This window comes from Staurois parvus, unplaced genomic scaffold (genome assembly GCF_062004578.1).
Source record: "Staurois parvus isolate SC_StPar_1 unplaced genomic scaffold, SC_StPar_1.0 ptg000001l, whole genome shotgun sequence".
NCBI classification, from domain to species: domain Eukaryota; kingdom Metazoa; phylum Chordata; class Amphibia; order Anura; family Ranidae; genus Staurois; species Staurois parvus.
In genome coordinates, this window is record NW_028317797.1 from 2,739,638 (window position 1) to 2,767,265 (window position 27,628).

The 27,628-nt window shown below is 38.5% G+C and overlaps 1 protein-coding gene across 2 annotated transcripts in view; it reads left to right on the forward strand.

Annotated features, from left to right (window-relative positions):
• The window catches only part of MEIS1 (Meis homeobox 1), a 193,318-nt gene that overhangs the window by 102,117 nt on the left and 63,573 nt on the right, over positions 1 to 27,628 (forward strand). For both annotated transcript variants that reach the window (XM_089675382.1, XM_089676087.1), the window contains exon 8: positions 1,825 to 1,970. In XM_089675382.1, the coding sequence (XP_089531508.1) occupies positions 1,825 to 1,970 (146 nt within the window). The remainder of the gene's footprint in view (positions 1 to 1,824; positions 1,971 to 27,628) is intronic.

Consider the following 27,628-nt stretch of genomic DNA (forward strand, 5'->3'; position numbering starts at 1 on the left):
CTTCCCGCCAGTGGAGCACAAGAGCGCTGTGGGAGGGATTCCCCATCAACACTAAATGTGGGGAAATTTAGTGATTTTCTTTCCTGCAACCTGTGGTTGTAACAAAGAAAATCAAATCATCTATGGTTTTCCTTACAATGCATCGCACAACATGTGCCAGCGCAGGGGCGGACTGACCATTTGGACCCCAGGGCCTGGGGTCAGAAGGGGGCCCCATGAGATTCCCCTGGTACATTTTTCATAGGCTTTTTTGAGTTTGGGCAAGGACACAGGGGCCCCATGATCCCCTATTGCCCGGGGGCCCCATGAGTTGTCAGTCCACCCCTGCGCCAGCGTGCACATGCTATACAGAACATCATGTGCACCCATAATGTGAATGGGCCCTTAAGTCATACATCATTATTGTAGATATAAAATTTTGCATATATTCTTATTAATTACATTGCATACTGTAAAGATTAGGTGGGCACAGAGGCATGATGCAAATTATTTGTCTCTCTATGTATATGACAATCTGAGCAGCAACATTAGTACATAGTAAAAGCTGGCATTGGAGCTCCCAAAATATATTAATGTATTTAATGTTTTAATAAATTTTGGATGGGCATGAGTTCCTGTGTGCTGATCGGATGTTTTTTCCTGTGTACTGAATCCAAGCATTTTGTTTTTGACTGTTTCATTTTGATAAAACCAAGTGAGAATTCATTCTATGGATAAATTATAGATTTGCATTCTGCATTAACGCATAGTTTATTTTGTTATCATTTAGTAAACTACCCAAAAATGTGTGTGCATTTATATGACAATCTATCTTATGACATCTGGCCCACTAACACTGGAATCATCTGATCATGTCTGCCTATAATTAGATATCCTGTCTGAGGCTGTTCATACACAGCCCAATAAATGGAGGAGATTCACATAAACATTGCATGTAATGATTGGGTCATGCATGGGTTAATAGCAGAGCAATAACAAGCACATGTTGCAAACTCTCTTTGTGAACAATGTTCCTTCCTTTTTTTTGGTGAGAAGAGATTGAAATATTCACCATGTGAATTGGGCAAAACCTTGTGTAGGGTGCTGGCATAGCCCGATTCTTGTAAGAAAAGTGACATTTTATACCAGCTGTCATCCAGTGTCAGACATCTCCAGCTCTATGGCTACTCTTAATTCATAGAAGTAAAATGAAGTCAATGGCTCAAGTTTTATAGTGATGAACTCACTTGGAGATTTTTTATTGGGTGTGGATAATACTTGGTGGCAATGTTTCAGAGGAGTATAGCCTCCTTCATCAAGCCATTCTTGAAACGTTGCCACCATGTATTAACCACACCAAATAAAATTCTCAGAGCAAGTTCATCACCGTATTGCATGTGCCATTGCGTTTTTTTTTGCTATTGGATATTGTTAGAAATAGAAGGCTCCTTTCAGTTGATTTTGCATCATGTTCAGTTACCATATTCATTTGCAGTGCTGCCAGTGTTTGTCACATTATATAGTGAAAATATATCAAATGATAAATACAGCAGTATGGTTTTGGTCAGTATTTTATAAAATAAATTATGTATTCAAACTTACCTTGTGGAGTTTTCAAAGGGATTAAGAGATAAAGAAATTGCTTTGAAGTATGACATTCACCTTGACAGCCCAATGGGGTCTTCATCTAGAAGCTCTACATCTGTTCTACACATAAATTATTGGCACCTGTGTTCAACTCATGTTAAATTGTTAGTGACAGTACAGCTAGTGGTATTTAGAGGTGGATTTGAAGTTGCAATACTCCTGAAACTGACTCATTTTCACATTTCTCATTTTTCACAGGTGATGGGTTGGACAACAGTGTAGCCTCACCGAGTACGGGGGATGACGATGACCCAGACAAAGACAAAAAACGTCATAAAAAGCGAGGTATCTTTCCCAAAGTGGCCACAAACATCATGAGGGCGTGGCTTTTCCAACACCTAACGGTAAGTCACTAATTCACTGTTGTCTACCCATCAGTATATGTATTCTGCTGTACAAGCTAGTCTGATACATTGTAAAGGAATCATTGATCAAGAATACACCTGAAATTAGATGGGAATTCTTTTTGCTATGTGGGCATTTTAAAAAAAATGCAGATTCAGGGGTGTCTTTATAAAATGTAATCCTCAGTGGTATAGTTCATAGATGGAAGAAATAATTGGTAACTATAAACTGCATATATAATAGAAATTTGTATGAAATTGGTTAATGATAATAGACCCCCCCAGCAACAATAGATCCTTTCCAGCAACAATAGACTCGTCCCCCAGAAACAAAATATCCCCCCAGCAACAATAGATCTGCCCTAGCAGCAATGGACCTCACTGGCAACAATAGATCCCTCAGCAGCCAGCATCAATAGACCCTCCCCCCTCAACAGTAGACCCCCACACAACATAAGAACCCCAGAGCAACAGTAGATCCCCAAGAAGCCTGCATCAATAGACCCTCCCCCCTCAACAGTAGACCTACCCAACAACATAAGAACCCCGGAGCAACAATAGATCCCCCACCAGCAACAATAGATTTTCCAGCAACAATAGACCCTCCCATTAGCAATACACCCCAGCTACAATAGATCACCAGAAATCTACATCAATAGACCCTCCAGCACACCCCAGTCCCTTTTACCATTACATGCATTCTGTGCTGGGGTTGGCGGAACTGCCTTCCTCCGCATTCCCGCTGAAAAAAAGCTCTACATTTTTTTTTCAATTGTTTTGATTATTAGTAGTATTATGTGCTCCCCTACTCCCCTACTTTACCTGCTGAGCATGGCACCTGGGAAGGAAAATCATTCCTGCACTTCTATTCTTCTTTTCCTTATAACATATCAGTGGGCTTCAGCAGATGGTGGTTGCCATGAGCTTTTGAGCATTTCCTCCTCCATTTATGCTTCCCACTATTTCATGTTCTCAGTCCCAGAGCAATGGTCCAATCTCTAAATCATCTACACTTTTGCAATGACAGGATAGAATGTCACAATGCATGTCAAGGGGGCTGTTAAGCCTAGACTTTCTCAAGAGGTAGGAGGACAGGAGCTATGGCTACAAATCATGAACAATATACTAAGGTACAACAAAACTCTGAGATTGCTTGAGGCGGTGTTCTAAGTGCACATTCAGGCTCAGTTCACATTGCTGCAACCCCAAAGTCATAAAACCTGCTTGCAACTCCCTTGCAACTTGTTAGCCACTTTTGTGATTTAACATTGGAGTCTATGACACTCAAGTCGCACCAAAGTTACAGAAAAGTAGTAATCCTGGTACCTTTTTTTGTTGCTGTAATGTGAGTCGCATTGATTAAGATGACACCCATTGAAATGAAAGTGTTTTGACTTGTCCTTCAACTTTATGTATTGTAAGTTGCAGCAGTGTGAACCGGGGCTGATCCTTACCAATAAACCCCTGATAATGTGCTTTCTCCAGGAGTCCTAGTTTATATTCTCATCCATGTTATCCTGTATAAAGTGACATACAAAGTATCCACACCATGCTCCCACATTATATGCATGAAGGTAAAAAAACCTTCAAGGTGCAACATTCCCCCCAAGCCCCTCTTATACTTACTTGAGCCCCATCTGGATCCAGTGATGTGCATGAGAGAAGCGTTATTCCCGAGTTTCAGTCTCCTCATTGGCTCACACAGCAGCAGGAGCCATTGGCTTCTGCTGCTGTCAATCACAGCCAGTTTGCCAATGAGAAGAGAGCAGGGAGCAGGGCTGAGCCGCTCTTTTGTGTGAAAAGACACACAGAGCAGCAGCTCAGGAGAGAGCCTGCTTGAGTGCCACCTAAGCAAGAGGCTTGCTACTGGGGCACTTGGCAGGTGGGAGGAGCCATGAGTGCTTAAAAAAAGAAGATCGAGGCTACTCTGTGTAAAACCATTGCTCAGAGCAGGTAAGTATAACAGTATGACATGTTTGTTATTTTTAAAAAATTCCTGTAGAATCACTGAAGCACTAGAATAAACATGTCTCTTTTTATGTAAAGAAAAAGTAAGACAAAACCCTAAAAAGGACACTTGACAGCTGTCAAAGGGATATAGACATAAATTAGATCTCTTGGTGAGGCTAAGATTAAAGGAAGTAATGTAGGGGGGCTGGTGATGACACCGAAGGTGCAGCTGGAATGAATGGTTAGTGAATGGTAAAATGTAACAAAAAACAGACAAATTTTGAAGACAAGATAATATACTTTGCAAGTCTCTCTAGTTGGAAGCATGGCAATAGGTCACAAATATATGCAGAGCAACATTAATAAACACTGGTGGTGGACCAGAATATCTTTGTGCATGGACCTCTGTGTATTCTATGTCTGAAACTTTAAGGAGAACTAGAGTTTAAATGAATGTACTCAGTTTAGTGTCATACTTGCCTCCAAGGCAAATTAATTTACAGCGCCATCATCTGAATACATCAAAACCAGACACAGCCAATGTTCACACAGAGAACTAGTGACATCAGTGATTTATGCAGAGTATTGGTAAAAAGTGGAAACGGAATGAACATTGTGAGGTACAACTCACTTATAAAGAAAATGTTCCATTCCTGAAAGCTTGAAAGGCATCCTTTAATACATGAACAAATCTAGGCTCTGTTTGCTTTGTAATGCATCCCTTCGACAGATAAAGATCCATGGTAAAATTTGCTATATGATAATAATAAATCTGAAGTTAAACACATGTAATAAAAATCCCTATGCTTATTTGCATTACTATCACTAGATAAATGTTTACTTAAGTTCATAGTGAGAGTTATGTCGCTCATTTCCTACATCCAAAGGAAATCAACAATGTGTAATAATTTCTTCCTGTGTGCTCTCCAGAGACTAGTAAAACATAGTTCATTGTCTGAATAGGTTCGGAGTGGTTCATTCTATGTACAGGTATTCCCAATTCACACGTAGATTGTGGTCTCTGCGACATTGCTGAAGTACACAAATGTTTCTATTCATATATGCATCTTTTCTAATCTCTCGTATACATCATTATCTAACTTGGTAATTATAGGAGCTATATGTAAACAGACTAGTGTCTCATGCCAGTTCATCTTATACTAAGGAGTTGCCTGGAGGGTGAATACTCATCATTTATGTTGTCTGTTCATTGCCCAGGAATAGTAATATCATAATTTGAGCATTGCTAAAGATAATGGAATAATATAGTTTCTCTCATACTGGAAACACTACGAATGAAATAGCCACTTCTATGAAATATTTGGACATTCCTTTTGCCTGGAGAACAAAATCATCCTAACATTTCCAATGGTATTAGGTCAGTCCAGTGGTTTTCAGTTCTGAACCTCAAGACCCTTTAACAGTGCATGTATGTCCGCTCTCTTCACACATTTACACGTCAGTCAGTTTGTGCTAATGAATGCAGCTGTGCTCCTCTAGGGCATTGGGGAAAACCCTCACTGTTAGTAACCCATCTGCATTTTAGGGACCAGTGTTGACTGGCTTTTGTTCACTTCAGGACTGCTTCTCTTCCCATACAAGTCTATGGAAATTCAAAAGCAGTTTAAAGTAGGTCAGAGGGAGGTCAACTGCAGGTCGAATGCAGTTGCAATAAATTCTAAATGAGCAGAAGCATCTGAAACCCATATCAAAAGCACATTGCATTTGCCCATGGAAGCCTGTTGACACTGGCCCTAGCTTTTTGAACTATTTATATGTTCTCCTCTAGTTTATATGGGTTTCATCTCCCCAGCTAGCCAAACACAATGTGTATGACTTTGCCAGAGACATTAGAGTATAAGCTACCTCAGGGAAACTGACTATAAATGGTCTAAAGCAGTGGTCTCCAAACTGCGGCCCGCGGGCCAGATGTGGCTCTTTGCTTGCCTTTATCTGGCCCTTGGGCACTATTCCACCAACTGATACCAATGATGGAGCACCATTCCTTCTACGGACATAATCAATGGAGCACTATCCTTCTCTTTGATATCAACAGTGGGGCACTATTCCTCCCAATAGAATCAATGATGGGGTACTGATGCTGGGATATTTTATACTCCCACTGACCACAGTCCAGCCCCCCTAAAGCCTGAATGACAGACAACTGGCCCTTTGCTTAGAAAGTTTGGAGACCTCTGGGCTAAAGCATTGATGTTGAAGATATACCTTTGAATAAAATAGGTTTAGAGATACGTGGCTGCTGTAAAACTGAATTTAAGTATTTGTTCAGTTATCATTAGGGCCTTTTGATGCACGTTCCCTGATTTTGTAACAGTGTTTACGGCAGTTTTAATTTCAGTAAAATATGCTGAAATATAGTTCCTAAATGAGCAGATCCAGCTGTTTAATCCCATCATATGACCATACCTATGACTGTTTAGGGACAATGCGATTGTTAGTAAGTCGACAACTTGCACTAATGTAGATGATCATTATACATTGGTTTGCCACAGGAGGTGTTTTCATGATAATTAACAGATTAATACTGATTTTCCTAATTTATCAACCTTTGTATGTAAAGTCGGATTTAGATTTTGTGCTTCCTAGTCATAAGCAATGGAGGCATTTTGTGCAAACCCCACACCTTTTGTCGCTAGCCATATTGAATCATTATAGCAGACTAAGTAAATGCATTAATAAAATCAAAAGGTATTACTATAAGCAGCATGTTTTCTGTTTTTTTGTTTTTCATTTAATGCCACCAGTGCACCAAACACAACAGAGAAACCTGAGAGCTATACTATTTTTTAAAGCTGTAGAAAGCCTTGTGGGTGCTGTTAGTAGCCCCTTGCTACCTCCCCTAGGAGTGTAGTTAAATTTTTGTATCCTCCTGTACTAGGTGCAAGTGCAGGACTGCATTGTAGAAGTTACAGCACTATGATCATGGGCACACAGTGTTGTATCAAAAAGTAGCACTCAGATTATTTATTTTGTAACTAGTCTAGATAAGATTTACTCATTTTAACACAGTATCAGAAAAGCAAAGTTAGATTGTAGTAACACCTAACATGGGCCAATGCAGAAACTTAGATCTTAATTTAAATCTTAACAGTCTTGCTAAATATAGAGTAATAAAAAGAATAAAATACCTGGAGAAAGTGCGGTTCACATGTCCTAGAGTCTGTTGGCCTTCACATAAAGCCGCATGATACCTGCTGAAGGGAATGATCAGCCAAACTAACTCTGATTCGTACCGAGTGCTTTCTTTTTCCCTGGGAAACGTGAGTATTTAAGACCTTCCACCACTTTTTATATATTCATCCCAGCAAGACTGTTTCCATAGTTTTTTTTTTTAACATTTACAAATTAATTTGTTAATGGTTTAAGAAAAGAGCAATGTGAAGTCTACTGTAAGCACAGAATAAACCTTTAAAATCCCTCTGAAAATGTTCTGATCGCAATAGCGACCTTCAGGTTGCTCATTTCCTGCTAGTTAATGCCCTGAGAGGTTAACTTCAGGTCTTCTTAGAAGCACTAACTGCCATGAAATTCTCTCCCCATTTGTCACTATTAGTTAGTCGATCAGGGGAGAGTTTCAAATAACTATACATTATGCAGAGCCCTTAATTGACACTACCTGATTTTCAACTTAGTATGATAAAACCATGCAAAATGCAAATCGGGGCACTTTCATGTCATGCCACATTATGTTTTATTATTTTCAGGATCCTTTTTCCAAAGCCATAAGGAAACCCTTTGATAATTTTCTGCAGATTATTTCAGGAGAAATGGTTCCCAGTACAGACGCATTCTGCGGTGACTTGCCATAGTAACTAATGCTTTCATGTACACTTTAAACTGTTGCAGGGACCTGAGAATTTTATAGACTCTTCATATATTTACATTGTTAGGGTCTTTGGCTGACATTCCCTTTTAGCATTCAGTCCGTATAATCATTTCCACACATGCACAAAAACAAGTTCATATTTATATACAAAGCATCTATCATCAGATTCAAATATTGTGTGATAAAAGTGAGTAAAAATATCACTATTGAAACCAGTTTAACTTATATTAAAGTTGATTGGGGACTGATTTATAAATTTTTCTACAGTTTGTGCAGATTAATAATTTTTTTAATAGTTTGAGAACATGAGCACAGAATAGAGAATTCTGCTCCTGATGTTTCGGATTGCTCGCTCCAGGAGAGGTTCTGTTACTCTAGATGGGGGAGTTGGTTCTTCATTGAACCAAGAGCCACAACATCAAATCCCTTATGATGCTGCAGGTATTGTTTCTCTGAAGTATCAAATCATGCATGGGCTAGGTTCTCACATTATTGTTGATTTTCATTTCTGTGGCTGTGAGACATACATTTGATTATCAAATGGTTGGGATGTTTGTTGCCTTTGTCCTAAAGTTTTATACACTTTCCAATATGGTCTATGTATGAAAGCTTTGACCATACCGATCTGACCTCTTTTGTAGCCCCACCACTGATCCCATTATGAACCTCAAAGATTGGCTTGGGTGTGAAAGGTGTAGATTGGTCATTTTTGTCCATTTCTTTGAGTTGCCAAATCTGGTGAATATTAGGATGCCTGTGCTTCAACTCTAGGGCAATAAGCCATATTTACAGGCTGCCTATTTTTACTTAGGGTGTCAGGACTTAGATGATACGCACATAAACCAAACCTAATGTAATTACTCAATTTCCTGTGATATGTAGTTAATGTATAGACTATGGTCTGTAGTTATATTGCAGATGAGTGGGAATTTATTTTTTCTAAAATAGACTAAACTCAAAAAGATGGTCCTCAGAATTATTTTTTTTATAGTTAAATATGTTGTCAAATCATGAAGCATTATATGGTGTCTCTTTTTACATATTTCCAAACAGCATATAATATTGCTGGCTGACTAACAGATACATAGATAGATACACAGATAGATAGTAGGATGGGCAAAGATGAGTAGAGAGATGCCCAGCAGGAAAACTCCACATTTCTAAATATAGAATGGCGTTCACAAATCACTGTTAAAATCAATCTAGCTAAGCAGGAACAACGTCATGATAATACCATAAGGCTTTGCGTAATTACAAACACATTTGAACTAACATTCTTCTCACACTAAAGTTCATGCAGTTTAGTCCTGGAATAAAGCAAGGGCCAGGGTTTAAAATGTGTTAAAGCAATCTGATATAACATTTTTATGAGCATCAGTTTTATAACAGCTCAAGCTGAACCATTTTTTTATCTTGCAATAAAAAAGTTCAAATGTTTGTTAGCAAACCTCAGGCAATCTCACTTACCAGAAGATAAGGGTCATTTACTAATTCCAACATAGATTCCGTAGAACAAAAAGAATTATACACAAAACTATTTGTCTGTCTTTTACATAACATTATTTTTATCTCTACAGTGGTTTTTGACATTGACAATTTGTATGCATTACAGGTTTATTGTGCCATACTTTGGGGTCTTTGTATAAATATTTTCACACAAAAGTTACACAACTTTCACCCGTGATTCACTCAGTTGTCTAATTGTATTTAGGTGTCCGTTTATGAACCAGCAGTAATAGATCGCTGCTCAGTTCTCCGGCATTCTCGGAGAACACAGTTCTCCTGTGAATGCCGTTTATGAAGCATATGTAGATCAGTTCTCCAAACGAAGGGAGAGCGGTCTCCAAACGCTGGAGAACGGTCTACAAACGCTGGAAAACTCGCGAGATTACAGTAAAAAATCAGTTTACTAAGCAGAGGTAAATTAGCTCTGCTTAGTTTGCGGTCCCTCCGATTCTCCAGCTCTGGGCTGGAGAATCTGGAGGGAGAACACAGATCTCCAGAGAAGGGCTGAACATATTCTCCTGGGTGTCATAAACTGTGAATGACCAGAGAATAGCTGTGATCCTCTGAATCGCAGCTATTCTGTGTGTCATAAACAGACACCTAATTTGGGAAAATGTGTGAATCCTCAGTGAAAGCTGCTTGAATCTTGTGTGAAAAAATGTACAAATAGACCCCTAAATAGAAATTCTTGCTGTGCAGAGAGATAAATTGTATCAGCTTATTTAAATCCCTAAAAATACAGCTTATATGGGGTATATATATATATATATATATATATTTGGAACATAGCTTTGAGTCAAGTTTGCAAGTTTAAATTAATAGTGGGGAAAAGGGAACAAAAGTTGGTTATGCAATCTATAGGCACAAACATGAGATTGCCACCCAATCAGCTGAAAATGGCTGGATCGGTAACATGCCTTGTCTATCAGTAATCAAAGGTATACAAAAATCTGCTTAACTGTAGCACATAAAAGTTCATGGAGGGATGGGATGTTTGTATAAAATACATGCTTCACAGTACCTTGGTTCCTAAAATCTGAAGTTTGAAGATTCTTGTATGAGCTGCTGTTGGTACCAGCCATTTCGTACCTCCATCTCTTTTTTTCAAGATACTGCACCCAGAGAAGTATATAGAGATACCTCTGACACACCAAGGCCTGGGTCCATGCATTGGGACCCTATGGTATGCCTTTACGCACTGTGATAAATAATGCTGGGATACAAAGAGGTTGGTTTACTGAAGCTGGAGAGTGCAAAATCTGGTGCATCTCTGCATAGAATCTAATCAGCTTTCAGGCTTTATGGCCAAAGCTTAATTAAGGTCAAGTTAGAAGCTGATTGGCTACCATGCACAGCTGCACCAGATTTTGCATGCTCCAGTTTAATAAATCAACCTCTAAGTGTCGGAATGCTTAGATGGCCTGGGTGCACTGACATCTTGGTTGTGATTACGATCCCTTACCAGATTCCTTAACATCCAGAGATTTATAGGGCTGATGTAAAACCAAATGATGTCTTTCCATAAGACTTGGCCTTAGGTAATATTTTTTCTCAAGCACCCTGGAATATCCCATCAGCATGTTAGCAGTAAAGCAGCAGAGCAATTTTTATTCTTTTTACTTTTTCCTTTTCAAGAAAATCACTTAAGCACTTCAACGGTTATTTTAGCTCTCGAGTCTGAACAACATTCAGAGAAAGTGCATGTTTTTCTCACCTTACTCACAAAAGCCTCCAAGAGTTGGGATATTCCAGACAACCTTTAAGATACACAGTGTCGCAGAGTCCTTTGTCTGAACGGTATGATTATGATCTACAATTGCCCGCCTCATTTGCAAGCCTTCTTTTTTTTTTTCTCCACTTCTTTCTTGTTTAATTTAACAAGAAATGAGTAGTAAATGAAAGCTGCTGTCTGAAATCCCACTGTGAGCCTGTTTTGCACTTGGCTCCCCTGTGAAAAGGCAATTTGTGAAATTATGTGATAGAGTAATTAGTTGAAACCGGGCCTCCTGATTGTTGCTGCCTCACTTGTGTGGCAAGGGTCTGTTAAAAAAAAAATAGAAAAAAAAAACCAGGAGAGATAAAATAACGGATTATTACCCAGGCAAGTTGGCTCAAAGCTTCTCAGTTTATTTGTAAACAGAATATTTAGTGACCACATAGGAAGTTACTATAATCACTCGCTCGTAAAGAAACCACAGCAGTGCCTTTGGATTTATATTGAGAGCTCATGTAAAATTTAAGCTGGGAAGCCAGCCTCCCTGTTAATGTAATTAGGGCCTAATTTACCACCCTTTGCACACAGATGTAATAAGGCCTTCATATGTATTCAATCTTTAAGTACATTATAGAATACCTCAGTGCACCAGTTAGCAAGCAAAAACAGGTGTGAGGCCTTTTATAATTCATTTGTACACGGCAAACAAATTGTATTTCTTGGGAAATATTAACTGGGATCGGAAGAAAAACAGTGCTTGCGTACAAGGTGGTAATGGACAGTTACCCTTTATGTTCTCATGTATTTCTCAATGGTTAAGTAAATTAAAATAAATGCAAGGGAAATCAATAGGCTCACACAGTCTTGGTTGTGGCTCATAGACTCTGGGACAGAATGACAGATGTGGCACATACGAACCATTTAAGTATTAATGCTTCTGAACTGGTTCAGCGTGCAGGCCAAGAATTATTCTGCAATATTGCAACTCAGAAAAATAATTAACTGTGGTAGTGTGCTGTGATTAAAGCTAAAACCTGGGCTAAAGAAATACTGTCTAAATAAAAGAGGCATGTTTAATTTCAATGCTGGGCTCAGCAGTGCGGGAGATTTACTAAAACTGGAGAGAATAAAATCTGGTGCAACTCTGCAAAGAAACCAATCAGATTCCAGGTTTTATTGCCAAAGCTTAATTGAACAACTTGAAGTTAGAAGCTGATTGGCTACAATGCACAGCTGCACCAAATTCTGAGTGCTCCAGTATTAGTAAATTTCCCCCCTGTGTGTTTCTGCCAGATCTGTGCAATAATCCAACATTTTGAGTTACTTGTAATAAAGACCAGTCACTGCAGCTCTCTCTCCTTGTGCAGAGAGACTGGTCTTGTATCCACCCTGTGTAAAGATTTAAAAAAACATGGTGGAACTTGTGCCAACATCCCAGTTGATAACAATATTTAAGAGCTACCTTTTTGCAATGGGACATTTTAGGCACCAATATTTACAAATGTTTCTGACACAGGCTGTAAATTAGATAAAAAACCTTCAATTTTTATTGTGCAAATTTTTTTTTAAACACTACAAAAAAATCAAGGCTGACAAGTATTACACATTCCCCATACAAGAGGATACTCTCTGTTCCATCAAATGTCAAAATGCTAATATATCCTGCAAGACATATAACGATATTCTTGTGGAAAACTCAACGCGTTTCAAAGTATTCTTCTTCAGGGGGTAGAGAAAATATCTAAAATATTCAAACTTTTTAATTATAACTTGTATATTTCACCACTGAAGAAGAATGCTTCAAAACACAATGGGTTTTTCACACGAATAACTCTATTTGGTGATTGAGGAATAAATGTAACACATTTGGGCCTACAATTCAGGGTAAACACTACAGGGCCTGATTTATGAATACACGAGCAATGTAAAATAGAGCTTAATAGTTGCACTGATCAGTCTAACAGATTTTAACCTTCAAATGAAAATGGGAATTTGATTACCCTGAGTCAACGGTCTCACTTTTTCATCAATCATAAAACAGTCCCAGGAAAATATGGCCAAAAATGAAGGCAATCTTTTTTCCGATTATGTTTACAGGAATGTAGCCAACAACCCTGAGAGGTAGCAACAGCATAGATCTGAGATCACCATGTTTTCATAGCTCATTGGACATATTTAATAAAATAATTGCTAAGAAGCCATGCTAAACATGAAATGTGAACCCTAAAGCCAGTATTTCACAAATGAAGCAGCATCCCAGTGTTGGAAGCTGATTGAAACAATACAGTCATGTTCTTATTGCAAAGTAGACTGTACTGCAAAATAAATGGTGTTAAGGTGTTGTATTCCTAGATTGTAAGCTCCAAGGAGCAGGACCCTCCTATCCCTCTTGTATTGAACTGTATTGTTGCTGTATTGTCTCCCTTTATATTTATTGTAAAGCACTGAGCAAACTATTGGCGCGATATAAATCCTGTATAATAATAATAAATGGTGTTAAGGTATTGTATTTAAAACTGTATAGCAGAATGTTGGGAGTTCTCAGCACAGCATAGTGCCTACACTAACAACCGCATGTGCATATAAAATCATTAACAGAATAATTTGCAAAAATTTGTTAGTCTTTAGTTTTGAATGGAGAAGGGAAGGGTTTGAACCTCTGCCAGATGTTGTTGCCTATGCTCCAGTTGTCAGAGTCACCCTCTGTATTTGTCTTGCCGGCAAAAAGTAAGAAAATGCACAATTGCCAGTTATATCTAAAACAAGAGATGAGGGGAAAGCCTTCAATAAACACAACTGTTCAGTTGACAGCTGTCTATGAAGACTTTTTCCCCTCACTTTAGAGAGATTTCCTTTTACTTTGGGTCCAGTATCTTGAAAAAAAGAAATGGAGGCACAAAATGGCTACTACCAACAGTAGCTCATACAAGAATCTTACTTCCTGTTGTGTCTTTAGGACAGGAAGTGAAGGGAAGTCTCCCCAATGGGATGTCAAAAGAAAAAAAAAGAGAGAGAGGTTCTAACCATTCTCTTCTGTATCCAGAACTAATAAGAAAAACTTATTTGCCAGAGAAAAACTTTGTTAGCTAACTGGTGCATTTCCATTTACTCCTGGTTAAAAGTCATATTCTCTTAAAACTGCTCTTCTCTCTAATAAAATAGCTGAAAATTGTAATTTTAAGATCAAGAAAGCTGCTTTCTTTATTCTTGAGGGGAATGTTAGATGTAACTCATCTACAGATAGAAGGCTGTCTGTTGGGAGGCTACTCCAAGCAACATCAACGGTAGTCATTATTTACTCATAGAGCACTGCCACCCTAAAAGTTGAAATGTTGTCTAAATTTCCACAATGATGTTGCAGAGTCTTAGCGAAGTGAGTTGCTTATTTATGCCGAAATTATGGTTGAGGTAACAAAATGGCCTTTCCGCACCCTTTGTACAGAGGTTGCAGTTAAGGATTCCTGTGCTGATGGTGGACAAATGTGAAGACAACTCACTGACATCACATTGCTGAAATCCTCAAGGCTCTTGTTGTGTACACAAATTACAGTAAATCACTATTTTATCCAGCTTCTGAACAGAAGGCGTCCCATGTGTGTCAGTTGGCAGTTGCTATTTTCATTTTGTATCATTTGTTTCTTAAAAAAAATAAATAAAACGCTGAGAAATTTTAAAGAGACACACCACCAAAACAATATTAAAGGAGATTTGTAAAAAAGGAAATAAAGAAACTGTCATTGCTAACCTCTTTCTGATGAAATGCTAGTTCTCTGGCTCTCATTCTGATTCAGTGTCTTAAATACTTTATGGATTGCTGAGCTGGAACAAGTATGTAGATCAGGAATTCTGACTTTACTTTGACTTTCTAATCTGCATACTTGATCAGTGACCCAGAAAATATTGAAGCCAGCAAGCATTTTCAGAAGGTGAGAAATGGCCGTCTACATATTTCCTCTGGTTTCCTTTAAAAAGTAAAACATAGTTTTATATAAGAAAAATACCCATTGTATTCCCATTTTTTAGGTGTGCTGCTTTACGAGAGTTCAAAATGTAACACACACTGGACCAGTACTGCACTGTATTAGTGTTATATATAATGAAGAATTATTTTTTCAGAAATAATATCAATATCATTACCAAAACTTATGCCACTCCTTCCATGTTATTTTCCCCCTTTTTTGTAATGACATCAGGTGTAGAAGCATACTTCCTTTACTCTGCTTTCCATTGTTAGAAATAAATTAATTAATGGAAATGTCACATAGTCCTCCAAGTGTTGACATTACTCTAATGGAGCCTTTAGAGAATTTAGTGGAATTTCATTGCTACTGGGGTGCTAATTTCATTGCTATTGGGGTGCTGGATGGAATTGTAATTCTTGTAACAAGCAAGGGAAATCAAACCTAATTTTCCTACATCAGAAACATCCTAAAAGCATTATTAAAGCTAGCCAGCTAGCCCTAATAGGTTATTTTTTCATAGCCACATAAGATATTAGATAAAATAATCAAACTAAGATCTTTGACTTAGACCTTGAGGGCCCCCCACACAGAGAGATTGTGCTACCTACCTGACTGGACTTCGGCTCCAACAATAACTGCCTGATGGTCACGTAGATGTGCCATTATAATTATCTTGGCCAGTTAGTGGTCTGCTGACATTGGGAAGCACAGGTGCCTTGGATAGCCAAGTTATAACTTGTGGTTCTACTGAAATTCCAAATGCAGTAATCTTTTTACAAATGCTGTGATAGAATGTAAATAGTCTCAAACTGCCTTATTATTTAATTGTAGTGTATCATTAGCTTTCTGAGTGTATGTCTTTAACTTTGAGCTAGATTTACAGAAATGATTACTTGTATTATAGAAATCCCCAAATTTAAATTTATCAAGGTAAATTATAAACTTAACACATAGGGCAACCATAATGCATTTTTAACCTAAACATTTCAGCTGGCCATAAAAGGATAGAATTTCGAATAAAAATTCTTAGTAAAAGACTTTTAGTAAAATTGGTATGAAAATTCTCAGAACATTTGAATGTCGTTTAAAAGATTTTGTTTGCTCTTAACATTTGCTTTTGGAATGAATGGAATTTAGAGAATATAAACCACATACACTGTTAGAAATTCTTTCATTCAAGAAAAATTTTCCGTTGAGTTCCTTTTAATTTTTTCATCAGTGAGGTTGAACACAAATATTGATTTGACCCACTAATGATTAAAAATACAAACAACTTTCTTCGAACATTCTTTTGCTAAGAATTTTTGTTCGAAATCCTACCCATCTATGACCAGCTACACAAGTGATGTGGATGCAATTGCTGATGTGCAATTGTTTTATGACGACGGGGACTCCCCCGAGTCAGAGTACACAGATCAGCGCTGTAGCGGCTGATAGAATGCAGGTTTTCCAGCATTACTGTTCAACAGAAGCCAGTTGTTAGACTAGATTCTACTGAACAGAGAGGGGAACACACACATCCAAATTGGGCCAGTTCCTGCTGAAAGGACTGAATTTCAATGCCTGTATACTCTGCTTTAGGATGTTACAGGTGGAGCCCTGTGTGGTTATTTGTTACCATGACATGAGCAAGCCATTTAAGAAACTACTGAACAATGTCTGGGTAAACAGCTCCCCCATGGAGCCTGGTCTGATATGTTGTGATAACAATAGAAATGCTTTTCATTACATTTCTTTGTAGAAATAGCTGTTTGATTTCCAAAATCCTCTATCATGTGAGCTGAATCCAGATTATCAACAGGCAGAAAATTAATAGACAAATAGTCTGGTCACATGCTCTTATTGTAATTCAGTGATTTTTTTCCCCTCCTGTTTCTTCATACTTGCTGGAATTTCATTATTTTGTAAAGCTGTTCTCGTGATCAGAGGGAGCCTTAGTCACGAACACTGGAGTATAATTCTGGCAGAGTCTGTGATACAGCAAGACAGATTATAATTTATCATGACCAGATTTCTCTATATGTGCAGGGTGCTTGAGGAGACTCAGCCAAAGAGGCCTGGCAAGAATGAGTGACTTGAGTGATGACAGAACTTTGTCATTCCCCCATGTCCAACTTCATCACTATGTTGATAATATTCAGTGAAGAAGGTTTTTATTGCCATGCAGACAGCCCACCCTGGGGTGCCCACCATGTCAGGTTTCCTTCTGTGTAGCCCTTCTTTTTTCAAATGGTTCAAGATATCCAATATCAGAAATGGCACACAATTCTGAATAGTTGGAAACAGTTCCTACTGAGTGACTGCCAATGTGGACAGCTGCAGTTTTCAACACAAGAAAATACCACTTTACACTAGCAGTCACCCTAGAACCATCGCCACATGTCATCTTTTAGAGTAGCTTGACTTTTATTCAACCTAGTGAAAGGTCAGTCAGCGACATGAACTAATTAGATTCCAGCTTTCAGCATTTTAGTCTGGTCTGATTGGTTGCTGTGGCATAGTATACTTTATTCTCATTATGCTTCATAATGATATAATAACTAGTATAATAATACAGGACAATGTCTTATGTAAACAGAGCATATAAATTCCTTAAAGCCGCATTAAACCCAAAACCAAAAATGCAATGGCGGCGTGTGAACAACAACTCTATGCACTGCAGCATGTTGATAGCTGATGTGTGTTGCACTACACAAAAAATGCAAACACACCACTGTATATGTATGGTGTGAACAGGGCACACAGAAAATAATTGCTTTCCATTTATCTTTGAATTGAGCCTGCAGTGATCAGTGTAGATCAATGCAGCTCAATGGACATAGGGGTTGATTTACTAAAACTGGAATGTGCAAAATCTGGTGCAACTCTACATGAAAACCAATCAGCTTCCAGGTTTTAATGCCAAAAGCTTAATTGAACAAGCTGAAATTAGAAGCTGATTGGCTACCATGCACAACTGCAACAGATTCTGAGCGCATCAGCTTTAGTAAATCTCCCCCCACAGTGTCAATGAGTCCTAAAGCGCCAAAAATCTAAAACAAATACCGTATGAATGCTATTAATATCCAAAAATGTAGAAATTCCAATATATTATAAGAACAGAAAGTAAGCAAAAATCTGTAACAAGGAAACAGATGACAATGATAAGTCAACAGAGGTTCTCACTTTCCCTTATGCTACTAAAAAAAAAGCACATCCTGTCTGATGAAACTGTTGTCGCAGTTGCAGTAAATGAGAAGAAAACCTGAATAGCAGCAAAAGCCCAACAGGGGTTCTAATTTATTCCCACACCATCCAAACAACAGAAACATTTTTGGCTAGAATAGACGAAAAGACATTGTGACCCTTTTCGGCTTTTGTTATAACCTTGAAATTTCTGTGAAATCCTTTAATATATATACATTTAAAAAACAATTTTTACATAACTTCTGTGATGTGTTCTGCTTCTTTGCCTGTGTCGGGCTTTGATTCCATTTGGGACAATAAGGACTTTCTACATTATGGTAACTATTATGTTGTCTAGGGTAAAAGACATTAAACATTTGGCATTCCCTATAAGTCTTGCCAGTTTTATTTGTTATGTTAACTATAATCTTGCAGGACCATGGTGCCTTTTTTAACTAGGTCATCTGTTTTGTCTGGACCATTAAGGATCAAAGGTCATTTGGAATCTAGAAGTCATTAGTCAGTGGCTGTTCTGTGCTGGATCCCCAGGATGCCAGCTCACTAGTCACCCATGGCAACCTGGGTAAGACATGCTGTGCTCTCACAGACTTGGCAGGGAGCCGACTTTTTTTTGTTATTAAATCGAGTTTGAATTGATAATTAATGCTGCAACTGCTGTCAGAATTACAATATAAATATGTAACATCAGTCAGCATCATATTTACGCATAGAAAAAGAAAATATGCTGGCAAATTAAAAAATGCCATCAGAGGTGTTAAAAGGAGGTTTATTGTAAAAAAGTTAAAATTTAGCAGAACTAATTTTAAAAGATATTTAGAACAAGGTAATTGAATTTAAAGCTGAACTCCAGTCAGCTATTAAAAATAACTAGGGAGGTTTAATGCAGAGGAATACTCACCTTATTCCTCCTGTAGGCTTCCTCCCAGCCATACAGAGGGTCCCATAAAGCCTCTTCTCTGTGCCAATCGTATGTCTGCCCCTTCTCCAGTGTTATCATGTACAATACAGGACTAAATGAAATGCAGGACTAATTTTTATGGCTGCCTGAAGTTTAATTTTACCTGTGCTAGCCAGTGGCAGGCTTGAAGTTGGTATTTCTGTTCTATAAAACCAAGTAGTTCACTCCAATTTACAGGAATAGTCCCTGTTTCCCTGGAAGTGAATGTCCTTGGAAAAGTTCCTGCTTTTTCAAATGTATATTGTAAAGCTTTGAGCAAACTGTTGGCGCTAGATAAATCCTGTATAATATTAATAATAATAATATTAATAAATGTTACATTCTTCTTTTTAAGTTTGGTTGGTAAAAAAGTGAATGAGTATTCAAGTTTTACATGAGTACATTGCTTTAATGTTTTTACCACCCTTTATCACAGTGCACTAGTCTTCAAGATGCACCCTCTTTACATCACTTCTTATTGGCCTTTGGTCTTTTTTAGTATTTCCCATGGTATGAAGCCTGGACTAGGGCTGAGTTGTGCAGGCTTTCCCTATAGTTCTAATGGCCCCTTGTATTAATCTCCAGTCTCTAGGTTATATGGGTTTTTTTCTTTCCTCCAGCATGGGAGGACTTCTGTATCAGGGCTTTCCTCATGCCTTACTATTAAAACCAGGTCCCCAAAGCAGTCAGTGCCTGCTTCTTTACGGGATTCTGCTGCAAGTAGGTCCCTTGACCTGGATGCTGTTGGTCATCACTTTGGTGCTGTAAGACCTTTACCTCTGAGAAATCTTGGGACTTCCCTCATGACAGGGTGAGTGACCTAATCCCTACACAGAATGATAATGAGGATATTACTCTCAACCTCATGGTTCCATTTAGAGGCACTGTTTTGCCCTTTGAGCATCTCCATCCTGTAGTCTCCATTGTGGGGACAGACATTGGTGCATTTGGGTATCCTTTATCTCTTGCACAGCAAGAAGAAAATATCTTTGGAGGACTCAGTGTTCCATTGGACTGTTAGCAGAACACTCACACTGCAACTCTGCTGCATAGTCTCACCATAGGAGATAGTATGCATTCGGGGGTCTTCGTGGGATCTGATCTTTGGAGTCAGGCCCTCCTACTGTTGCTGATTTGCAGCCTTTAGGGGAAGTTCCTCAAATTATCTTCCCTGTTTAAATCCTCCATTTGGCTAAGGTTCCTACCCTTTAATCTTGGATGCTTCCCTTAATTGAGGTGAGCCAGTGGACTTGTAATCCTCTGTCCTGGATAAGGTAGACAGGGACTGCAGGGTTATTTTTCCCTGTTAAATTCCAGTGACATCGCCAGTTGTACTTATGAACAAGTCTGCTCATACTCCTGTTTTCTGGTGTTGCTGCATCAGTGTGGAATGGTTGTCTTCCCATTCCTTTCAACTTTGTTGCAGGTTTTTTTTGCATTCCTTTTTTGGGGAGTTGTCTCTAACTCTTAAGGTCTTTTACTGTCCCCTTTTGAGGTATTTTGCTAGACAATTCTCCTTCTTTGAGATTTGATTTCTTTCCCAAACATTCCTGCTCCTTTTCAGAACCTTTCTTCCTTGATCCCTAGGGTCGTAAGTGTAAGGCCTGGAACTTTTGTCATCTTTAGACTGACTAGTCTGTCCTTGTGGACATTTTGTCCAGTTTTCCCTTAGGGATGTATTTTAGGCATAGCCTCCATTTGTAGACAATTTGCTGCTGGCCTTATCTTACTAGGTAGATATACACTCACTGGCCACTTTATTAGGTACAGCTTGCTAGTACCAGGTTGGACCCCCTTTTGCCTTCAGAGCTGCCTCTTTGTGGCATAGATTTACAAGGTGTTGAAAACATGCCTCAGAGATTTTGGTCCATATTGACATGAGTTATTTGAGCTCCTCTGACCTCTGACATCACCAAGGCATTTTTGTCCACACAACTGCCACTCACTGGATATTTCCTCTTTTTTGGACCATGCTCTATAAACCCTAGAGATGGTTTTGTGTGGAAATCCCAGTAGAGCAGCAGTTTTTTTTAACACCCAGACCAGCCTGCCTGGCACCAACAACCATGCCACTTTCAACGTTTCTTAAATCCCCTTTCTTCCCCATTCTGATGCTCGGCTTAAACTTCAGCAAATCATCTTCACCACATCTAGATGCCTAAATGCATTGCGTTGCTGCCATGTGATTGGCTGAGTAGCAATTCGTGTTACCAAGCAATTGAACAGGTGTACCTAATAAAGTGGCCGGTGAGTGTATTTCCCCACCTATCAGGGGTTGCTTGGCTCCCAGCTTCTGCTGGTGCAGCTTCTGTAGCATTAATGTTTTTTGTTTTCTAGTGTTCAAACCTTCTGAAGGCAGCAGTAGAACCCAAATGTCTAAGAATTACTACATTCCTGTGTGTCTCAATGGACTTTAAGAGCAAGATTTTATGATAAGTGCAAAATTCTTACTATAATCCAGCTTGGGTTGCTGTGTACTTAGGTCCTCCTGCTGTAATTATTCTTAGCTCTCTAGTAATAGTGACCTGGGAAAATATTTGCAAATGTCAGCAGCTAGGCATATCTCTGTCCTCAGTTTTTTTTTTAATTTAGGACTACATTCCTTATTTCAGTCTGTAAGGCAGCAGAGATGTGTTAAAGCCTTCTGTTTTGAGAATGCAGTATCTGCACTCTTGAAGTAGTGGAACTCATGGATAAAAGCATAGCCAAGTCACATCACTCATTCTCTGCTTTATTGAGACCTAATGTCCCCCCCAAACTTCCACCTAGTCTTGAAAACATCATCAATTACAAGAATGACAGCCCCCTGGGATTCAGGGCAAGAAGTTTAACTTTGGAAGTCATCTTGATGGGGGAAAGGAGTTCTGGAATGTAATGACATCCACAGGAAGTATTCTTGAAATGTTTTATGTCTCTAAAACAGGCATACTGAACTCTAATGACACAACTCTATTTCATTAAAAAAAAACCTTGTTGCTAGCAAATACTTTTTTACTTTTACTTTTTTATTTGTATTATAGTCTACTATTTTAAAATTATTGTATGATATTGAAATATAAAACATTCTAATAAAAATGCAAATGTGAGCTGGAACACTACACAAGAGTTAAATACACAGTTGAAATGCATGCGAATATGTAGTCAGAGCTAACACATTTTATGTAACTCTGTGCAGCAAGTCACATGATTTACACACCTCGTCCACACTGCACAGTCAGGCATGTGATACATCTGTTTCCTAGTTCAGCAGAACACTTTCTATTCACATCTTAACCTTTATCCAGCCTGCCCATTGGACATAAAAAACAACATTATCAGCTTTGTCTATTGTGAATTTTAGATTTCAAAGTATGAAAGCCCTTGAACCCCTCGTGTATTGTTTTGTTACTGTATTGTCTCATGTACTGTCCCCCACTATAATGTACAGCGATGAGCAAACCTTTTGGCGCTATATAAATACTGTGTTATAATAATAATAATAAATGGCCCTGGTTTCAGACTAATCTGTGTAGTAATATAGAAGGATCCTGCTTTTAGCAGTGCTCTTTAACATAATAACAGTGCATTATAGGATCCCTCCTTTAGTTGTCGTTTTGTAAATAATAGTAGTATCCTTTTCCTATGAAAAAAACCCACCAAAAATGTTGTTGGAATCTGGGGAAAATAATCTAAAGGTTATCTATGATAATGCAATAAGAAGTTCCAAACATTGTTCCCTCTTTACTGTGGAAAACCTCTTTAGAAAGGGGAGGTGCCACACTCCCTCCTACTAAAAATGAATCCTACTAAAGTTGTAGGAACATTAGATTGTTGGAATCTTAGTGATGTAAGAGCTAATGTGAACCTACTGTATGTACTCTGTCAAGTGCGATTTAAAGTAGAACTATGGGCTAAACTTTTTTCTTCATTCTGGATAGAGTAAAGGAGGGTTTTAACCCCTGTTTGTGTATTTTTTGCCATCTGTGCCCCGTTTGGGAGATTTGCTTTTACTTCCTGTCCCATAACCAAAACAGGAAGTGAGAGAACATCCCCGCAAATTAGAGGAATTCCTTGGGGACCCCCAGGTCACCAGAACTAGTTTCCCCATTGGAAAACTTCCCCTCTATTACTTTTCTGTGGACAACCCAAAATTTGTTTTTTTTTTTAACTTTCACTTTTGATGATAATGGTAAACAGGACAAGTAGGGTAAATCTCCTTAATGGGGGCACTGACAGCAATTAAAACCTGTCAGGCATTCTAATCTCTCTCCACTCTATCCACAGCTAAAAAAAAGTTTTGCCTTTTGTTATACTTTAATGTTGGTACTACAGATACACTAAGAATAAATGAATTAGGTTTGTATTAGTGACTGTATGTCTTTAAAGATGGCAGAAGTGTATTGTAGTTCACATGGTCTTGATCACATCATGGTGTTGACCATTTTGTTGAATTATTCTGGACATGATTACATATTCTGGCCCAGATTATAGCTAGAGTTCCCTGATATCCAGACTAAACCAGTCCCAGGTGTATAACCTTTTTTGTATTTTTGAGTATCATAGGGAAGGATTAACACGTTAAGGTTTTACTGCTGTTCAGGACTCACTTCCTGTCCTAGGGACAACCTTTTCATTGAACGGGAAATTATAGAAAGTCTCCAAAAGCAACAGAGACAAAAAGTAAAAATGCTTTAGTAGTTAAAGCAGAACTTAAGGTGTTACTAAACCGAGGACCCTGAATTCACTCTATCTAATTTCCCACCATACACAAAACATGGAAATGCAATTATGTTAGTAAATATAAACTGCTAAATCTCATCAGCAGTTAGAGCAGTCTTGTGACTTCTATCAGTGTTCAGCAGAGCACTGGTTAAAGCTTGTAGCAGGAGTTTTCTTTCTGCTCTAGAAGGATGCAGGACCCCTGACCTCTGTCTGGACAGTGCTGATTGGTCCTGTGCTGATCACATGCACTCTCCCAGGAACAAAAAATCCTCTCTAGCAATACACACCAAACTGAATATGTGCAAAGTGGCTCCACACAATATGCCTTATCAGGAGATAAGAGGGGGACACTGGAAGAAGGGGAAGATCAGAGAAGTCAGGATCAAACAGCATTTTTACACAATGCAAAGGATTAACCCCTCAGGTTCCACAGTGAGTATATTAAGCATTCTTTACTGCATTTACTGCATATACAGACTGATTTTACTGTTGTGGGTTTATTAACACTTTAACTGCATCTGAGCACCACAAACCAAAAAAGCTGTTTAATTACTTTTTAATATTGAGACCAAACGCACCCATCCATCTATGTCTCCATGCTTTATTATGTTGAAAAATCATTTTAAAAAACATCCCCCAAGCATTTCTGCCCATGGCCATCTTGAGTAAGAGCAGATGATTCATATAGCATTTACTTGCTGGAATCCATCTGTTCATAGGCCAGGCATGCAGGCAGAAGGGTGTGCCTAGCTAGGAAAACCCATCTTCCCCTGCTCCAAATGAAAAAATAAAAAGACTCTTGGCGTGTATGACATCATTTTGGCCTAGGCCAGAAACCAGGAAGCAACTGAAGAATAATAAAAAAGTTTAAAACAAGTAAATATATATATATATATATATATATATATATATATATATACCTATCTATTTACTAAGGATAGCAAAATAATGATTGAAGTAGTTAATGTTGTTTGAGAATGTAAAGTTCCGCTCTAAGTAGAGGAAGGCTAGAACTCCAACCATTGTTGGCTGTTTTCCTTTTGCATTTTATTTTATCTCTGGCAAAACATTTACCCCAAAACAAGAAGTGAAGGGATAACCCTTCCACACTATCCAAAACTAAAAAACGTTTTGACTACAAATATACTTTACATTTTAATAAAAGATAGAAAATAAATATAGAAAAAGAAAGAAATGAACTGCATCTAGGGAAGCTTTATATTTATTGCTAAATAAAACTTGAAGTTGAAAGTTTGTCTAGGTGTGGTTAAAGTCACTTTCAATCTGTTTTTTTTCCTTCAGAATATAATAATAGGAGTGCTGCCCATTTGCCATTTTGATCTTTTGATTATTTCAATTTCCTTAGGAGACTGAATTTTTGTACACCCCATTAGACTGTGCGGATGACATGTATATCATAGAGTAAGATAAAGTGATAATTAGCAGCATATATCTTTCAGGAAACCACACTTGTGAGTTTATTTATCTAGAAAATAGATTGATGATGTTTGGTTTCACCTCTAAACAAACAACAGAAGACAAAAGGATAAATGAATGGCCTTTCGGTTATTTAAACCCAAGGGACCAATGCTGTGAAAAGGTTACCAAAACAAGCAAAGATTGTGTACTATCCTGTTATCTCTAGAGTTGATACCTATTCTTCTGCAATTTTCCTAACTGTCTGCAGTGACAGTTAGACAGTAATCAATCACAGTTTAAAATGGCTGTGGCAGGAATAAATTTTCAATGATTCCTCCAGATTAGAACAAGAAAAAAAAACACATAGACAGGCTTATTTTGTAGGGCCAATTGCAAAATGCAGTGATATATAGTACAGCTGGCCAGGCTAAATGTACCCAAGTTGATTGATCGATGTGATTATTACTAGCGGCTGTTATAACCACTAGCAGTAATCCCTGTGTTCTCCCGACTGGGATGCTCCCCAACCCCTCTGCCGGGAGAACACAATGGCTCTGCGGAAATGAATTCTCCCATCAACATTGACTGTGCCAATGGTGGAATTAGGCGATTTTCTTGCTTCTACTGCATGGTTGCAGATAAGAAAATCACTTCATCTGTTTAACTGTTAGGCAGGCCATAGATTATGTGATTTTCCATCCTGCAACCATGGGGAAACATCCCTTCCAGAAGAACACAGTGATTGCTGCTAGCAGCTATAGCCACTGGCAATAATCGCATGCTAGAAATCCAACATGCTGGTTATACCCAAGTCGATTGATGGATCAGCTTGGGTACAATCAACCTGCCCATAGATGGATCTAATCCCAGCCAGTCCCTGCTGAACCCATTGAGATTCAAACCATCTATGGCTGGTTCTAGCATCCACTAAAGATTTAGTTGTTAAGGCAGGTGATACATTATACATTTATTTCATTCAATCAGTGGGTTGAATGGGAAAAAAAGTGCAGATTCTTCCATGGACACAGTTGAAGTGCATGGGGGAATCACTCCCTCAGTTCTCTTATGTTTTGCCACCAGGGAACTGCCCCTGCTCTCAGAATACAATGATCAGGGTTGCTGACTATAGTCGGTGGCACTGATCATTTGGGAAAACCCGAAAGGCTGGTTGTATACAAGTCATTCTATAGATCAGCTTGTGTACAAGAAGCTAGCTCATATATGAATCAAAATTTGTCTTGTCCCTGCTGGACCATTTGATTTTCGATCTATGTATGGCCTGCTTAACCCATCAAAGTACTAAGGGTATATTCAGACCAGATGCAGTAAGACTGCGTTGGGCGACTATTTTAGTGTAGTCCCACCACATGACAAGTCAAAATACCTTGTCTCTGGTGTGCCTGGTTTATACCACTGCAGAGATAAGTGGGTAGCGTGAGCTGGAAAAAAGCCCTGTGTGCTGTGGATTTCTTTGCACTGCACGGCCGGCTGTTAAATTTATTGAAATGTCTATGTGACATTTCAATAAAGTTCATTAAAAAAAAAGTTGGATCTAAAAAAATATCAGTGCATCTTTATTGCAGCAAAACCGGCCGACCTGCACCGCAGCAGCTGGTGTGAATTAGCTCTAACATATTATTGTTGGCTAAAGAACTGATATTTCACCTTTTGGTGGATCGAAGCAGTATGAATTCACTATTTGTGTTGCTGCCATTTTTCTAGGTATGCCAACATGTCATGGCCGTTATATGAGATTTATTTTCTATTAATAATATTAACATTATAGTGAATGCAGCAAGAGTAATGAAATTCCATTACAAATGGGCAGAGCTGGAAATTATGGTGGGATAATGAATTCACCAGACTTCCTGAGAGATGGTGAAAGGTAGTGGGTAATTCTGCCCTCTAGTGTATGGCAATCTGAACCAATTTTGGTGCTGTGACCCCTTAAAAATACCAACTACATTGCATACTGCAACTTTTTTTTATACTTCCACTCCCTGTATTCTTTCCTAAACACTAATAAGCTATTGTTAATGCTTTAACTGCCTTAGTAAATAAGTTGGTTGCAACCGCAGAGCTTGTCACTAATTGTATACATAGTTGTAAATGAACATGCGCTGTATCTTTATTCCTTACCCCAAAGGCAATGCATTTTAATAATGGCTTCTGATATAGAAAATAGCATCCCATAGGGAGATGGAGTGTAAGAGATATTGACATGTAAACACATGAGGGGGAGATTGGAGGGTGTCCATGGAAGTCTCCAGGGCGACCCTAACATGCCCCTCTGAATGAAAATTAAATAAAAAACAAAATAAAGATAAATAAAAGTCCTCAATTCAGGACCGGAAGGCAATGTCATCCCAATGTTGGAAAGTCAGCTCAGAGCTACTTGGTTATTGCGGGCATTTTTGCCCTTGTCGTTTGGATTAC